Below are 18,533 nucleotides of genomic sequence, written 5' to 3'. Positions count from 1 at the left end.
GAATCCCTGTGCTTGCCTGGCCTGCACTGCAAGTGGTCTGGGACCGAAGTGTTTGTAGGGCTCTTGTGGTTTTTCAGCCAATAAATCCTCTGCACATATTTAGTCCGTTCAGATGTGCTGCAGGAGAGGAGCACTGAGGGATGTACACCCATTACTCAGCAGCCCACATCAGAGAGAGGAGCTGGAGGTCCGCGCACCCCCCACCTCACCAGTTACAGTAGAGGCATACCTGGCATGGATCGCAAAAACAGGCACAGGGATCATAAAGGAGGTGTGAAAACTTAGCGTGAAAGTTCATTGAGAAGTTCTGAAGCTCTGACGGTTTAATAATGCTGATGTCATGAGCTGTTATTTTTACCATATGATGCAAAGCGTGAGAGAGATCTGAACTTTGACTTTTTGATCTCTTAAAATATAAATAAATATGAATTCTCTGTTACACGACCAAACTCAAATAAACCCATCATTAGAGCTATAAAGATAAGGGAGAGGCGAAAAAATTAAAATGCAAATGTTTGTTGCACGTGGCTGTTGATCTAAAAACAACTCATCTTAGTATTATGTTTCCACATGTGTGTTGATCAAGACATGAGGATTAAACCAGCGCCTGTATTGTTAGTATATATGTGTACTGGATTGTTTTTTTTGACTTGGTGGTATTTATGTAATACAACATGGCCATTACATTCATTTTGGTACACAATCTAAAAAAAAAGTTTCCAGAGAAACTCCTGTCCTTTTTTCTAATTTATCTAGTTGTTAATTTATTGTGCCCGAAAGCCACAGAAAAGGCTGAGATAATACAATTTAAACATTTCAGCAGCATCACAGTGAGCACACATCAGAGGACTATCTGAGACAGCAGCTCATTTGGCTTGGTTTGGCTTTTGACATTTTTACGAGATGCCCTCAAAATGCAGATGGGACACTTCTGCCACCTTCTGTTCAAGTTTTGCTATTACTAAGTGTAGTTTTTTTCAGTCATATAACCATCCTCAATTTATGGCATCCTGATATTTTAATTTCCACAGTTGTGGTCTGTAATGGCTCAGAGTTTTGATCAAGGAGGGATCATGGGCTTTGAAACTGGAGGATTGTCTGTGCTTCAAAAGTAAATAATAACAAAATAAAATGTTAAATTAATGAGATAATAATTCAGAATTTATTTTTGTTGGGTGAGGAGCACATGATGACCACAGCATTTCAATCTTTAATATAGGACGATACAACATAAACACCTGCAGATAAGTCAAAACACAATGCAAACGCACTAAACAACAGCAGATTATCAATAAACAAACACATATACATATCATGCACAGCAGTATAGTCACAACCAGTTGAGTTTAAAACATATATGTACAACTGTAATTAAAATTATGTCATCCTACAAGATGTGGTCTCCCATTATTAAGAATATGCATTCAAAACAAAATGAATACACTTAAAGGTTCTGTGTGTAAGATTTAAGTATCTAGTCGCAGAAATTGAATATAAAATAATCTTAATAATTAGTGTACCTCATCTAAATTGTAAGAAATGCTGTTTTCTTACCTTGGAATTTGCCCTTTATATTGAAATACTTTAAATTTACATTGGGAGTGGGCCCTCTATACGGAGGCCGCCATGTTTTTTACAATCATCAAAACTGGACCAACAGGGTCGATGAGGTGGCCCACACCTCCTGCCATAACACCCATCACATCTGGAATCATATCCTGATCCCTGCTGAACATCTGCCGCTAACACACAATTGATGAAGACAATGTAAAGATGTTTCAGTCACACATATAATACACAGGGTTTTATATACAGTCTATGAGGTGGCCCACACCTCCTGCCATAACACCCATCACATCTGGAATCATATCCTGATCCCTGCTGAACATCTGCAACTAAACCAAATCAACCCAAAGGCAAAAAATAAATTTCGCAACTCGATCAACTCGTCGTGTAACAGCAGAATGACGTCACCTGTCTTGGTTTCTTCTTTTGGAGATGTTGGATTTTCTGTCAGGCAGTGCTGAGGTTAGCTGAGACGCTGGGGTCCTTGTAGCCGCAGCAGCTAGGTCGGCCGGTGTGAGCCTGAGCATCCTTCCAGAAAGAACCCTGAGGAGCTAACAGACTCGGACTGCGCTCACTCAGCTCCCCTTCAATCTGACAACACACAATCTCTCTGAAGACAAAGAGTATAAAGGTATGAACCTCACCTCATCACCGACAAATGGCGGCTGAATAAAACCGTGTTTCATCACGTTTTGCTGCCACTGAGCGAGTTGTCGCAGCGTCCCGACGAGCTCTTTGTTTTTAACGGTTGAAAACGTTGAGTGAAGACTCGACTTTTACACCAATCAAGAAAAAAGCCACAGATTCACACGGTGGTATCGGTTCATCTCGAGCTCACCTGCGGGCTGAGGTCGGGCTTTAGCCGCATAACGTTACCGAGCACGCTAGCTTCCCAAGCTAACAATAGGATGGGGAGATTAGGAGCAGTGTCCCTCGCTCACTGAACTGGTCTGGTGTAGCTAGCTAACGTTAACCCTGCATCAGTCAAACGCTGCTAACGAAAACATGTTTATTCTGTAATGTTTTATCTGACGTGATGTGGGTCAGCGTGATTTGTATAGTGTTAGCATCTCTCAACATGACATTAGCTGGTGTCTTCTAATAGGCTTGGGTTTTAAACTTTGATTAGCAGGCCTGCATTTTAACTTGTGATAACTTCCTGACTAATTTAGTTCCTGAACACAATTACTCATGTGATTCCCCGTGAGAGACTATAATCAGTTTTATTCGTTCTTAGCCAAAAATAAAAGACGGTTTGATTTGCTGGATCATATACAGTATGTTTCACTTTCTCTGGCCCAGCCTGAGTCGACTGTCATTGTCCTAATGTTAACCCCAAATGCCATTAAAGCGATGGTAGCACCATTTGAGGTTTCTAACTTTATATAAAGTGAATAATTCTGGGTAAGTAATATTAATTTAACACTCTAATACAACTAATCTATATATGTATAAATAATAATCATCCAGTCAAGAGCCTTGTGCAAAATGCCCCCATCTCCTACATCAGCTGAAGTAATTCCAGGAAGAAAATCCAAGACACTACACCCAATGTACTTATATGCAACTATTGTGTTTTTCCATTAAAAGCATAAACTTTCTACACTGCATTGCACAACCCCACATCTCCAGCCCCCGAGGCGGTGCTTCAGAATTAAGCTGCTTCACCTCTTCTCCCCATAGATGCCTTCAGCAATGGTTGGCAACAGTGCTGTCCAGTCTGTCACTCCAGATCTGGGAAATGGAAGTCAGTCTGAAGCCATGAAGCAGATTCTTGGTGTGATCGACAAGAAGGTTCGCAACATGGAGAAGAAAAAGGTATCTGTAGTTCTGTCATGATTAAATGTGTGGTTAAACATTTGTCATGTGTAGCCTTAAGCTGGTTGTGTTTTTTGAAAACGTTACAGTTATCATAATGACATGACATAATTATCCCTTTTAATAATTTGGCATTTTAAATGTCAGACGAAATATGACATTTTGAGCTTGTCAAACAGCAGCCTGATCAGAAGTAGTCTCTTTCACGCAAGCATGTGATCTTTCTGTTGATTTATAATTAATTTCAACTTAAATTCATTTTTTTTATATTCTTACAGTCCAAACTTGATGACTACCAGGCAAAGAAGAATAAAGGAGAAAGACTGAATCAAGATCAGCTGGTAAGAAAAAACAAACAAAAAGTTGGCACACAATTCAGTTTTATTGCTGTCTGCTGAGATATGAACTCAACAAATCCTGTACGCTTAGTAACATTTTTTGATGATCAATAAAAAAAATGTTTTTCTTTTCATTTATTAGAATCTCATCAGTGTTATCATATTTTCTGCAAAGTAGTGCAGCCTCATCTATTACTGAACCCTTTTATATAATATCTATAATGGTATATCTGAATTTCTTTTTTCCTGGTATACCTGAAGGACGCCTTGACGAAGTACCAAGAGATCATCAACAATCTTGAGTTTGCTCGAGAATTGCAGAAAAACTTCCTGTCATTGGGCCAAGAGGTGAGCCCTTAGTTAAAATTAAGTCTCATATGTTGGTGATTGGTTCAAACCTTGTCATCGTTTATTTGAATGGTATTCTCAGCATGATGCATGTCTTTGGTGACATTTAGTCACAACAGCAGTTGTTGCAAATGTCTTTTCAGTCTCCAGTCAAGTCAAATCTAAAATGAGATCTCAGCCATTGTATTTCAGGACTGATGGTTATGTCATTGATTTGTTAGGGACTCATGAAACAAAATGCACCAAATCATGCGTGGCTTTGTGTGTTCAGATTCAAAAGGCAGTGAAAAAGTCTGCAAGACGGGAACAGCTCCAGCGAGAGGAGATGGAACAGAGGCGGCTGAAGACGGTTTTGGAGCTTCAGTTTTTACTGGACCAGTTAGGGGATGACAGCATCAGACAGGAACTTAAACGACCTGATGCCACTGGTTCCCCTCTGCTCACTGACGCTGACCTCACTTCCCTTGATGAGTTTTACAAACTGGTGGGACCTGATAGGAACTATGACGTCAGGTAAGAGGGTGCCTGTGATTTCCAGAGCCACAAATATTAAGGTGTGCTTTATTATCACCATTTAAATATGTTGTGTAAAGGATTGTTGTAATAGCTGCATTTATACCTCCTCATCAAGTAAGAATATTAAAACAGAGGATCAGTAGCATATTACCAAACTGTATTACCGTGTGTGCAGGTTGACTGATCAATATGAAGAAGCCTCATTACACCTGTGGGATCTGCTTGAGGGCCATGACAAGGCTGTGGCAGGGACTACATGTGAGTATTATGATGCTTTTTTATCTTCCACCCCCCCCACACACACACACACACACAGTTAGTTAATAATACACTCACTTTTGAAAGTATTCAGTAAGCTTTGCGTATGTTATACTTTATTGGAAATTAATACAATTACCATCAATCTACACACTAACCCATAATGACAAAGTTTAAAACACAGTGTTAAAAATCTAATACCTTAATCTCATTAAGTATTTAACCCCTTTTTAGAAGCAGTCCCAGTTTGCCATGCACACCTGGGTTTAGATTTTTTCCATTCTTCCTACCGATCATCCAGTTTCAGATCAAATGGTTGCGTTTGTGAACTATCATCTTCAGTGATCTTCATGTTCGATGGGGTTTAGGTTAGGGCTTTAGATTGGCCCCCCAAGGACAATCAGAAATGTGTCCAATAGTCATTACAGCTTAGTTTTGACTGTATGATTTGGGTTGTTGTCATGCTGACGCCCCAGTCTGTGTCATATCCAGCCTAGCGAAGGTTTTCTTCTAGGACCTTTCTGCATGTAGCTGCTACCACCATAAGAATTCCCATAGGGAGGTGCTGTGTCAGTTGATGAGCAGTGGCTGGAGTTGCTTTCTTCAAAGTTCTATTTAATGCTCTGGCTGTAATGTGCCTTGTCTCAAAGTGGCTTCCACCTACTCATTCTCTACCATTAAGACCTGCTTGATAACGTGCTGCTGATATGGTTATTCCTGTCTTTAAACAGATTTTCACTTTGTCATTGTGGGTTGTTAAATGTAAACCTGTCACTCTTTATTCTAGATAAGTCACTGAAGGACATTCTGGACAAAGTGCTGCTCAGTGGTTACTTTGACAGAGCTCAAACTCATCAGAATGGGACGTGTGAGCAGGAAGAAGAACAAGAGGAGCAGACTGTGGTGGCTGAGTCCAAGGCTGGGGAGCAGCTATCAGAACCTGGTAACTAAAAACCCATTAACAGATATGTGGGTGTGCATTATTTCTTTAAGAAAACTGAATTCCCATTTGCCCTTTTTTCTCCAGAAGGACCAGTGAGTGAAAAATACACACCACCAATTAAAGTGGAAACCACAGAGGTGAGATTTCTATTAGATTTGCTTCCACTCTCACAAATGAGATTTTTTCCCTCTTTTTGCTGGGTTTTATTCTCAGTTTGTCGTCTTGTTTTTATAGTTTGTGAACAGACAGTTCATTCCAGAAACTTCGTACAGCAGTACAGACAAAGAACAAGTGGAGGAGTGGACAGTGGAGGCTCAGGTATGCTGCTGAACTGAAATCACACCAGTGATACCATGTCAACATCATGCTACTATGCTATGTTTCAACACTTACTGTATTTCAGTTGACTCTATGTGCCTGTCATATGTATCTGTGTTGAATAGATGGTAAATTCCCTCCAGCACCAGCCCCCTGCCCAACTGGCTCCAGAACCAACTGTTACTATGAACTGTGTCACTCCCCCTCCGACCACTGACCCAGTGGTCAGAAAGCAGGTAGTGCAAGACCTCATGGCCCAGATGCAAGGAACCTACAACTTCATGCAGGTGAAATAGTCAAGCTACATACTGAAGTGCCCAGCTCAGCACTTGATGTTTTATTCATACATTGAGATTATTGATTGATGTAGTTAAATCTCTGTCTACTTTCACATGGAGATGAAGTTAAAGCACATAGGGAGCTACAGAAAAGGAATCTGTAGAGCAAATGTGGAGCCAGTTATTCATCGGAAGATACTTGAGTAAAAATAATGTTTTGTAGAGCATTTTACAAAATTGGTAACAAAGGTGGAAAGAAAATATTAAGATATTTAAAGCATGATACTGACTCAGCTGTTTCATTCAAAGCCTTGAGTAGGGCAAGTGCTTGCTGATGTAGGATGTAGGACTTACTTTGTAATGTCACTGTCTCAAAAACTGATCCATGACTCAGCAATATGTTCACCTTTTTATCCTAGGAGTCAGTGTTGGAGTTTGACGGCCAAGCTCTGGACCCAGCCATTGTGTCTGCTCAGCCCATGAAGCCTGTGCAGACTGCGGACCTGCAGCAGATGGGCTGCCCTTCACGTCAGTGCCAGTTAATTTTACTTTCACTTTGAACAGATTCTGTTGAGAACTGTCTGGTCACTTTTTTGGCATGTATCCACATTGTCAGGTTATTTGACATTTGCCAATCTGTACATCATCACAAAGGATTTGAAATGAAGCCGTGAAACTTTGCACTCACTGAAGACAAGTGAAAGACCCACAAAGAAGCAGCAACTGGAGGCGCCTGTAGAATTCATTTCTTCAGGGCCTCTGAAAGTGGAGTATGACAATATGCAAAATGGCTTTAATTCCCTAACTGTTTTTAATCAAACTTCAATTAAAGTCTGCACTTATGTTACATTTGCATGGCGTCTTTTCAAATCCATTTTGGTGGTGTACATCCAAATTATGAAAATTGCAACAGTGTCCACATTTGTATGGACCCGACTTTATTTTCCGTCAAGTGTAATACACATCGAGTAGTTTCTAAAGTCTTAATCATTTTTATTTTCTTTCAAACAGCCCTTTCAGAGTCCAGACTTCCTCAAACAAGTGTAGTCCCGGGACCACAGGAATCCTCACAAGTAAGTCAAGTGGAAGCTCAGCAGGAAGCAGTTAGTAAGAGTTTGATTTGCTGTAAAGAGCGGGGCATCCTTTGACTAACTCAGGAAGTACAGGTAATTCTTGTATTTGTGGGCCATATTTTAGAAGTGCTGCTACATGGATTTAACGTGACGCTCTTAAACATACTATGATGTCATCTACTTTGCATTACAGGGAGTTATATAATGTGCTAATACGTTAGAAGGAGGAGTCTTTAAGTGAGCCCTTCTTTCACACTGACCTCTCCACAATCCTTTTTTCCTCGCCTTCCCTGTTTCCTACTTCCTCCCACCTCAGGCCTCGATGTCTCTCTCGCCCGAGCAGTCCCCTGCCCCATGTTCCCTGTCCTCTGCCTTCCCACCTGTCTCCAAGCCCACACACACTGGAGGCATCAATGTCAACGCAGCGCCCTTCCAGTCAGTGCAAGCGGTACGCGTTCTGTCCCGATCCAGTGAATATGTTTGGACTTTTAACCCTCAGTCAAAGACATTCTGGTTCTGTACATGATTGTACAAGATAAATTGGCTTATTAGCTGCAGCAGAACCTTCGATAATAATTGCTGCGACAATACGAATATTGCCCTAATTTCCCAAGCTGAAATAATTCTTTTTTTTTTTCCAGACGCTCTGCTGGGACTGTGATATTTTGTTTTGACAGATTGAAATACAGAAACCCTTTCTTCCTCCTCAGGTATTTAATATGAATGCACCTGTACCTCCGGCCACTGAAGGCCAAGCAGACCCTCTGAAGCAGCCCAGCCAGTTCCCTGGTGGCTATGGACAGGCTTTCAGCAGCCAGTCAGAGAGTACTGTCAACCAGCCTGACATCCCACAGGACACATTACAGTCAGGTGAGGCTACAGCTTCAGCTAGTTGCATGTACACAAGCTGCTGAGATAGTTAATCACCTCTATAGTAAGCAGGCAGCATTAAACATTATAGTGAGGGAAAATGAACACACATTTTATGTTTAGGATTCTAGAGGAAATTAACATGTTTTATCTTGCATTAACAGAATAGTTTGCACCAGGTAAAGTATTTGTTGGGGTTTACAGAGGCTTTATGTTTTCTTATTCTTCCTGAAAGACTAAATCCCTTTCATGACACTACAGTTGACATGCTATGAGGCAAAAAAACAAGTGAAGATTTTTTTTTTTTCTGAACAAAGCATTATACACATTAACTCTTTTGTCTTGTTTGCTGCTGTCCAGTTGTTGGCGGGTTCCAGCCCCAAGACCCAGTCATGCCTCCAGCAGGAGCTCATGAAGAATCTACTCCAGGTGCAGGGTTTGGTCAGTCAGGACAGTCCTTCTACAACAGCAGGGCCGTGCCCAGGTCCGGACCCAGGAACGCTCGAGGCGTGATGAATGGATACCGGGGCTCCTCTAATGGATTTAGAGGTACAAGCATCAAACTGTTTTACAAATATACAGGTGTAGGGTCGTCTCATGGTTTATTTTATTGACACAATACATAATTTCAGGGGGATATGATGGCTACCGCCCTCCTTTCTCAAATGCTCCCAGCAGTGGTTATGGTCAAACCCAATTCAACACGTCTCGGGACTATTCTAATAGCACCTACCAGCGGGTAAGGCTTCTTTAATCATTAACTACTTAATGTGCAAAGTATCTTGTGTTATCCAGTTAATTGTCGATTTGAATTAGATTTTTTAAAATGTAAGATGGCTCATTATAGTAAATACTGTTGTTTTTTAAGGACGGATATCAGCAAGGCTACAAAAGGGGAGCAGCCCAAGGACCTCGAGGTTTGTCTCGAGGTAACGCTCAAGCAATGAGATCCTAAAGGATTCTAAGGACCATCAAGTTGCGCCACGTTGAACATTCAGGATTTTTGAATGTGTTCGCCCCTGTTCACTTTTCTAACAATGTTTTATTTCTCATTGGTAATCTTATTTTTTTAACTCCTGGCCTACTACTATCTGAGTCAGTCTGCTTTGGTCTGTCTAGATCCTCTAAATGTTTTAACACAAAATGCTGAACTTCACCACATGTAGGATTATCAGCATGTCTGTGTGTTGTAAAACAACAAATAGGTATTCCTGTAAACTTGAAAGATTTCATTAATTTATTTTTTGTACAAAATAAATGCAAAAAATACCCTGCCACTGTCGATCTAATTCCATGCGGTTGATTTTCTTCTGCCCAGTGTTGCCAGTCACTCTTTCCTTTTGATCTAATACGTCTCATGAAGGCATTTAATGTTTTGGTTGTTTTTTTTTTTTTAACCCCAGTCACCTTTTATGCCATCACCTCTTTGTATGCCGATGTTATTCATTGAGACTGTTTCAATAAAGTTGTGTTCTATTATTTTCTGCTATGTTAATTCTGAACACGTTTTCATGTCACATTGGATTGGTTCAGTTTGTTCATTGTGTCACTGAGGCCTTCAAACCTGTGACATCAAGACAATCCCAGTGGCAAAGTCTTTGTTACATTCAGTTTGTTCATTCTCACATGCGGCGTGTAGCCTATAAACAGGCACAAAGTACATGCCATTTATAATGAGGCACAATACATAAACACTGTAATGACAAATAACAAAATAATTATATGTTGTCATGGTCAAACTGACGATTTCTTGTCCAAGTGTATTCCATCATATTGTGATAGTTTGAAACATCATTCACCAGGTAATCAATCTGTTAGACAGCCTGAAAGATAATAACTTTTATTATGTTGAACAGAGGTGTACAGTACCATCACATGACTTTAATCCAGCAGAAAGCGACCGGAAACACCATCTGTACATTTTGTGCAAATCATGACGCAGTATTGTTTCCAAGGAACGCTTGGCACGCAGAAAACAAACAACACGGTGAGAAAACAAAAGTATTCCATGTCAGAATGAAGTATAAAGTAAAACCACAGTAAGGCAGAGCTGTTATTTGACTGAATGCAAAAAAGTGGCATTATGTTAATTCATGTTTGCCTTGGACACTGTCTGCCAGCAAGAAGGAACCACAACATTAGACTAGAAGAAGAGGCAGCAAGTACATCAAACTGCTTATTTATCAGAAAATCTAAAGTTTGTTAGTCAAACTAGGATCAAGTCAATCACAAGTTGATGTGAACTGAACACAAACTGCACTGGCCATTCACAACATTTAAACAAGTTACTGGTTTAAATGTATGTGTGTGTATAATAACACACACACAATGAGTGTTGGTATAAATGTATAAAATCAGTTCCTAAGTTTTCATGTTAGACTTTGACTTAAACAGGTTAAAATGATGCTGCATTTTTAATGGGACACTGGTCAAATCTTTTTCTAATAAACTTTCAATCAGCTGAAATAAATAAAAATACTCTGTCTATATCGTAACTGATAAAACAAGCTTGACATTAAAACAGTTTTATCAAGCAAATTAGAAATAATGATCAACTTATAAACATGACACATGCACATTCATTTAGAATCTTTAATTTAACAACAAAGTCAGTGGAGTGTAGCTTCAGTGTGGCCAAAAAATCTCCTATTTTGAAAAGTCCTGTTACCAATGTAGCACATCATTTTCTCCAGTTGAAAAAACTCAAACAAACAATATTTTGTGACGGGTGAATAGCTGACATATTATAAAGCAACCAGAAAGAACACTGAGAAAGTAGCAAAAAATATTGGTAAAATAATTTCTTGACAAAAGTATGAGGACTGTGGGGGAACTGGATTCATGTAAATACTTTTTCAACCAAGACCCGACTGAAGCCTTGTCGATTAGAACACCATACTCAGCCTGTTTGTCCGTACTCTTATTGTTAGGTGAAACTGTTTCTGTAAGGGCATCAGACTGCTATAAACTGGTTAAAATTGTAATAGGGACTCTTCTTCGAGGTCTAATGCAATTATAGAAAATCTTGCACTCATATAACTAAAATGTCTGAAAAAGTCCAGTGAAACATTTCACAAGCCACACGTGTAAATTAATGTCTTTCTAAAAGGTTTGAGGATGGTTTTATCTTGTCAAGTCAGAAAATATGAGTCACAATAAGGACATTTGACAGGCTCCCGTAACAAAACCATCAGGTCGTGGAGCCAGTGGCATTTTGAGGTTCTGTAGTTTGAACAGCCAACTGCAGGTCGACAAGGTTCAACCAAAATTTACCATTAACATTCTGGATCATGTCTAATGTCATCAAACACAACTACGTTTGCACATTGTAAGATGCATGTCCTTGGTTGGTCATTATAAAGGATGTAATCCAAAGATTACAGTTATTATCAAACACTGGTGTCATTCAACAGGGATTCCATTTGTGCTGCTTTCCTGTGCTCCGAAGTCACACTGGTTAAACTCTGGAGGGTCTTCTCCTCTGCACGCTAGAGTGGAGGTGCTGCCAAAGTCTGGTGTTGCAAGTTCTGATAAAACTGTTACGGCACGTTATGCTGGCTTTGTGCAGCTTCCTGGTGGCCTGGTGGCAGATCCCGGTGGCCTGGTGGCAGATCCTGGTGAGTCTGGGGGAGACCTTCCTGAGCCAGGTCTTGAATTTGTTGTGCGTGGTGTTCCTGAGCTGTATCTTGAGGTGCAGGCTGATGCTCTTGTGGATGAGCCTCTTGTTCAGGATGTAACTCAATGTCAACTGGATATATCTCTGGAAGAGCATTTCCTTCAACTGTAGCAAAGACACCGTTTTACATGGTCAGAGCTCTGCCTGTAAAATCTAAAAAAAAAGATCTAATAAACATGAAATAGTGCAATAGACACTTACCATGAACCTCTGGAGGCGGATCTACTTTCTGTGATTTCAAGCGTTCCATGTGCTCTACTGCCTGTAACAGAGAAGTTTCATATCAGGTCATCGTATATACAGTGCAGCGGATAGTCACATTTTAATAAGTTGAAATTAAATTTAACATAGTTGAGGAAAATTAAGTTTTAGAAAGTATCACACTTTTCCAGACATGACTAGACACACTGCAGAAAATGTCCGGACACAATTTTCCCGACGTTATCCAGAGTGTGTCTCTCACATGGAGTCAGACACGTCACAGTGTATGGCTCCTCTTTTTCATCCTGAGTTATTCGTATTCTTCCAGCTTCACGTCCTTCATGTGTAAGAAATATCAACAACACATCTACTCGCTCACTGTATTCTCAAATTGGCTCGCTCTGACATTTTGCAAACATTTTACTGAGCCGCTGGGAGGAAAAGATTCAGAAATGCTTGCGAGTAACTGACTCCTTTACTTTCTCGCATACAGCTCCTCTGAAGAATTACAGGAAAATAACCAGACTTCAGTGCTTGTCCGAAAGCAGCTTTACATTCCATCTACAAAGATTAAATCTGGTGTCCTGATAGAACATGAAACATATATTTTTTCACAAACCTCAAACATTTGGTGTGGACAGTTTCCTCACTCTTTGTTAAAGTAACCTACTGAGGTGACATTTCGGGTAACAGTGTGTGTCTAATTACCTGTTGCAGCTCTATTTTCTGTGCGTTGAGCTGCTCCTGTTGTTTCTCCAGCTCGTCTCTCTGTTTCTGGAGGTCGACAGCCTTCAGGTTCAGGTCCTGTTCCTGCTGAACAAGATGCTCCTCAAACTCCCTCATCTCTTCGTCTGTGTACGCCTGGTTCTGCTCCAGGGTCTGAGCAAAATAAAGCAGAGGGAGAACCATTTACTCAAGCTCTAAATGTTTTAAGAAAAGGTTCAAATTTCTCTGAAATAATGTCAACATGATAAAGTCTCATATATTGAGTGTAAATCTCACCTCCCAGCTATCAGGCTCCAAGAATTCCTTTTTCTTTGTTGCAACCAGGAACTCATCTAGAGAGACCAGCCTGTCTTTGTTAGAATCCACCTATGAGGGAGACAAGAGCAGAGATTGTTAGCATAGAATATATATACTGTATATACAAGTAATATATATATATACAAGTATATGATTATTCACTGGCACAGTCAAAATAACAGATTGAAGTCTATTAATAAGAAGATTTAAAGCCAGCTGAGGTGCAAATTGAGGCATAAATCAATGTTTTTATTTGCTGGTTCTCTAGGTAAACAGCTCAAACAAGCTGTGGCTTTTGCATTGATGTACTACTGTCCACATATGAAAAGATGATCATGAAGTTGCAGTTTTACCATAAACTTAATGCATCAATATTTCATTAAATGCATATCTAAAAATTACAGTTACCCGACAAACAGAAAAGTAGCATTAATAAACATGTTGAGAAGTTGTCTCTTACTGTACCTCGTTCATAACATGTTCTCTCATACGCAGCCTCTCTTCCTCCATCTCCACCATGTCATCTTCTTCGTTGGTGGGATCGTAGATTTTTTCCAACTAAAATAACAAAGACCGACAGTCAGTGCAAAGATGGTTCACTGAAACATGACACATTTTCACATGTCGTGGCTTTACCTCTTTGGTGAACAATGCTTCCAGCTCCTGTTCATCAAAGAAGCCATCTCCATTGGTATCTGCATAATAAAGAAAGACACAGGCGAATGTATGCATGACTTTCTGTTATATCTGAAGACACATAATAAAGTATAAAAGTCTTTAACAGTTAACAGGTAAAAAAGTTTTACCATGCAGTTTGAAAAAGGTCTTAGGGTCAAAATCTTCAGGGTCCAAGCCGTCAGCATCCTCCCACACCTCCTTCAGTTGATTCTGGCTGCCCTGAAACATGTAAAATAAATATGTAGAATTACAGGTAGGTAAAAAAAAAAACTTTTTACATGTATTGAAAATACACTCCATGTGAAAAAAAACACTCAAAATTCAACCATTGAAATAGGCCAGCAGGCCTGGACCAAATGGGCGACACATTCATTGACTGACATTGGCTGTGTCATGTTTTCTGTGCACTTAAGCCTGGTGTTAAACTCTCTGCGTCCTTGAATGCATGAGGGCTTGCAAGGGTTCGAGGAACATAAATGTCATCATCAGAGGGTATGTGCAGGCCTCTGTGTGCACATCCATGTACCCACTGATTTGTTAGTTCACCTAACCCTAGCACAATAATAACTTCACATCTGTGGTGTCCGCAGCTATCTGTGTCCACGTCCTCTGATTATAATTGATGCTTAATTCAGACGTACCGGGTGGTTGACTTTAGGGTGGTCTGCATGCTTCTTCTTCATTTCCTCATAGTGCTCCTCCTCTTTCCTTCTTTCTTCCTCGTCCAGTGTTTTCAGGTGTTCCTGTCTGTCATGCTCTTTCATCATTTCATACTTCTTGAACTCCTCGTGTCTTTCTTTGTCGTAGTTCTCCAGATCATTGGTGGCCTTTATGCATTGGAAATTTTTTTAGCAAGGATTGAAAATCAAATTCAAATCAAAATCTGTTTTTTTATGTTGGAAACATAACTAAAGTGAATATTGTAGAACTGAAAATCAAGTTGTAAAAACTTCAAGGAACAGATCACAGAGTGAAAAAACAAGTCAGTCATTCTGAACACCGAACTGAGGTAAAATACAGTTTAGTAAGTCGGTATAGTATGCTTACTCCTGTTTTAATGTCTCTGTACTGCAGCACCCCAGTGTGTATTTGAACATGGCATTAATATATTGTTTTTTATTGCATGGAGTATGATGAGATTTACCGATTTGATGAGTCGATCTAAGTCATCAACTTCAAATGTATGTGGGTTCATGTGGTTCAAGTACTCAAACTGTTTCAGCAGAGCTTGGTGATCCACTGCGATGTCTATTCAGGGAGAAATTGGTGGCATAAATAAAAACATAAGAGATTTGGCATTTAAGTCATAGCATCTTATTTCGAATATGAATCAAAAGTTTTGTTACGCAACATACCATTCCCTCCTTCAATGTCCTGCTTGGCCTTAATCAGAGTCCGCAGTCGGTTCACCTCCTGCCTCTTCAGTTCATCCAGTTTTGTTCTGACATGATGGCTGACAAAGTCCAGCTCTTTAGCAAGCTTTCCTTGCTGTTTTGTCAAAGGAGTGATGAAAAAAATAGTTATTTACACCTACAGTGTGAGATTACATTTATTGCAAAAAATGATGAAAATCGAAAGGAAGATTGGTGTCATTTTTCAAACTGAATCCACGATTTACCCAGATTCATGTTGTTCAAGGACAAGTGAAAGTTTATACTTTAATGTTCAGAATAATGACTAACTTTACAGTTTACTCATGGCACCATGTTAATAAGACGAAAGAAAAGACATTGCGGATACCTTGATGTCTTCCATGTCTGTATTGTGGAGTTTTTCTCTGAAGTGCTGATCTTTCTCTAGAAAATCAATGACTTCCCTGAGGTAGCGGTCATAGTGAAGTCCAGTGTCCTATGAAATGAAAGAGAGTGAAAGACAGAAAACACACTGAGTAATTCTATAATGATTATCCCTTTTTGATTTTTATTGTTTAATATGTTAACATTGTATCATCAGTTCTTCAGTAAGAATATTTGGTTTCATTTGCAACGGATATAAAAGTTGCGACACTAATTTCTCTAAACTGCATCCCTGCCTTCTGCTGCCATATTATTGTGCAGCTGTTCTGTGATGACTCTACAATTAAAGGTTGCAGTTGCATTGTCACCTTTAGACAGACTCTACAAGGTATTTGTTTGAGACATTGAGTCACTGCGTCAATATTTAACATGAACAAAGGTGGCACAGAAGCAGTATTAAGCAGTAATTTCTGAAAATGTATTTGTGATTTAAAGGTAGTGTGTAGAAATAGTGACATCTAGTGGTGTAATTGTATGTTGCAGCTGAATACCCCTCACCTCATCCTCTCCTTCCAAACATGAAAAAGAACCTGTGGTAGCTTCAGTTGTCATAAAAACTCAAAAGGTGTTTAGTTTGTCCAGTCTGGACTAATGTTTAAAACATGGCGGCCTCCATAGAGAGGGTCCCCTCCATGTAAGTATAAAGTATTTAAATATAAAGGGTAAAGAAAACAACAATTCATACAATTTTGATGAAACACACTAGTGAAAACATCATGAGGATTATTTTATATTCAATTTGTGCCAATAGATCCCTGATACACACTGAACCTTTAATGTATAAATTAGAGCTGGCCAGTAAAACAATATCAAATATTACCGCAATATAATTTTAATCAATTGCAATATAACAAAAGTCCAATATATATCTCTATATAAAGCTTAGACATTGTGCACAATGAACAGGTATAACACATGACTGGTCTACCTCAGATTGATACAATGTTTATCAAGTGTTTGTCGTTCTCTGTTGATGAAGAACAGTTAAAAACCACGACCTTTACTCAGGAGCAACAATCAGTCTTCAAACTCAAAATAATCATATTTTGTCATTAACCATAATAATTATCGACGTGGACTCAGCCATGTCGTAAAAAAGGAAATGTTCAAAATTTCGTGTTCATTAAAAAGGGAAATTACCAAATTTCCAAAGCTTGCTTAACTCCATCAATGTATCTGTCTGACCTCCAACTGCCCAAAAAGAAGTAATATGGAACAGAAAGACTGAAAAAATAGTATACAGAGATATCAACTGATTACCAATGCCAGGTAAATAATCTGATGTGAAGCCACACTAACTGGTTTTCAAACGAATACTAGACGTGTGTTCTTGCTGGATCACAGCTGCCTAACACAAGAGAACATGGTTTAAGCTTCATGATGATGAACTCATATAATGTCTTCTCACCACACTGACTGGAATCTCTTCAGCTTTTGTCTCTGGCTCTTTGACTTTGGTCTTATCAATACTGATGGGCACTGCCTCCGAACACAGGAGCTGGAGCAGCAGCAGAGCCCAGCTGCTGAGACGGACCCAACACATCTGGAAACGAGAACAATTGTCTTCAGAACAGATGTTTATCACAGGGAGATTCATGTTATCAGATAGTATTTGATGATACATGGTCCCACATATAAACGAGGGAACTTATTCCACAGCAACACAATCAAACAACACGTTGAACCTGCTTAGTTCGCACATTATTGGCCAAGTAGCTAATAATATCCAGAGGAGGCTTTAGCTCTGCCACTGACTTAGCCAATGAAGCTTGTTAGCTAATGGAGCTGGTTACGTATCTAACGTTACGGTGTCAGTCTGAGCAGCGGAGCTAACGTCCACCTTGAGTTGAAACCGTCACAGAAAAGCAGAATAAACGCGTGTCACGTAAATACTGACTTTGTTATGAATCCTGGACGACATCTGTTCCGCTTTAGCCTCGTCGGGAGCTAGCTCGCTCACAGCCGACCTTGCTAGCTGTGCGAGAGGAAGTGTCGGGCGCATTGGTCGCTTGAGCCGTCAGTCAAACAGAGCAGCACGTTGCGTTGCAGCGTATAGTACGTGGCGGCATGACGGCGGAGCAGGTGGGCGGGGCCTCCGTGTTTGTGATCGGATCCGCGGCTGCTATTGGACAGAGCGGCGGTGAAGAGACGTCCACACGTCAGGTGCATCAGAGGCGTTTAAAGAGAGAGAGGGCTCTGTCATGGATCCGATGGAAACAATGATGCTCAGGACCAGAGCAGTGTTTCCCTCTGTTCTTCTTCACGTGTTTGTTTGACTGACCACGGACTGTGTTTAAAGATGGACGACATTATATATTGACCAAAAGTGAAGCCAAAAGCAACTCCATCACCACCTGGTGGCAGCCTGCAGTATAAAAAGTAAAATACATAGGTATAATTGTACCCATGTCTGGATTAACCCTGTCCAATCCTGGGATAAAGATTTGTTGTCGGCCCCCATCCACCCCCAACTCTACACAGCAGTTTCATTATTTCCCCAGGCACCAAAAAAACAACTAGTGCTGCAGAGCTGACATGGTTAATTGAAGGGAGCAATAATTGTAATTGATTGATCATTTGAGTATTTTTAGATAGATCTTTACTGACTCGAGCTTCTCACATGAGAATTTAACATTGTTGGGATTTTGACTGCTGGTCAAATGTTTTACTATTTTCACATTTTATACACCAAACAATGAATTGATTAGTTCATTAATGAGTTATTTTACCTAATTTTGCAATATATTGTAATATTGAATTAGGACCATAATTACTCACATTTAGATGTTGCTGCTGGTTGAGACGGAGAAAATTTATATTTTATATGGAGATT

The 18,533-nt window shown here is 39.8% G+C and overlaps 2 protein-coding genes across 3 annotated transcripts; one reads left to right on the top strand and one right to left on the bottom strand.

Moving 5' to 3' along the window:
- Positions 1-1,989: 1,989 nt before the first annotated feature.
- On the top strand, positions 1,990-9,805 carry caprin1a (cell cycle associated protein 1a). 2 transcript variants are annotated; one of them, XM_020098768.2, is made up of 17 exons: positions 1,990-2,197; positions 3,250-3,384; positions 3,663-3,725; positions 3,984-4,070; positions 4,342-4,583; positions 4,762-4,844; positions 5,632-5,787; positions 5,872-5,924; positions 6,022-6,105; positions 6,231-6,392; positions 6,803-6,911; positions 7,395-7,456; positions 7,773-7,904; positions 8,167-8,326; positions 8,687-8,875; positions 8,959-9,065; positions 9,195-9,805. In XM_020098768.2, the coding sequence occupies exons 2-17, from the start codon at positions 3,250-3,252 to the stop codon at positions 9,279-9,281; spliced, it is 1,911 nt and encodes a 636-aa protein (XP_019954327.1). In that variant the 5' UTR covers positions 1,990-2,197; the 3' UTR covers positions 9,282-9,805. The 2 variants fall into 2 exon arrangements, with proteins under 2 accessions (XP_019954327.1, XP_019954328.1); XM_020098769.2 differs by lacking the exon at positions 7,773-7,904.
- Positions 9,806-10,904: 1,099 nt separating this feature from the next.
- nucb2a (nucleobindin 2a) lies at positions 10,905-17,770 on the bottom strand. Its single transcript, XM_020098770.2, has 13 exons — positions 17,598-17,770; positions 17,109-17,243; positions 15,645-15,752; positions 15,260-15,392; positions 15,049-15,152; positions 14,546-14,731; positions 14,033-14,123; positions 13,863-13,921; positions 13,692-13,784; positions 13,206-13,295; positions 12,912-13,082; positions 12,204-12,264; positions 10,905-12,107 (listed from the first exon to the last, which is right to left on the bottom strand). The coding sequence occupies exons 1-13, from the start codon at positions 17,700-17,702 to the stop codon at positions 11,866-11,868; spliced, it is 1,578 nt and encodes a 525-aa protein (XP_019954329.2). The 5' UTR covers positions 17,703-17,770; the 3' UTR covers positions 10,905-11,865.
- Between the last annotated feature and the right edge of the window lie 763 nt (positions 17,771-18,533).

This window comes from Paralichthys olivaceus, chromosome 1, assembly GCF_024713975.1.
Source record: "Paralichthys olivaceus isolate ysfri-2021 chromosome 1, ASM2471397v2, whole genome shotgun sequence".
Lineage (NCBI taxonomy): Eukaryota > Metazoa > Chordata > Actinopteri > Pleuronectiformes > Paralichthyidae > Paralichthys > Paralichthys olivaceus.
The sequence above is the reverse complement of the archived record's forward strand: the minus strand, read 5'-3'. Positions and strand labels throughout refer to the sequence as shown.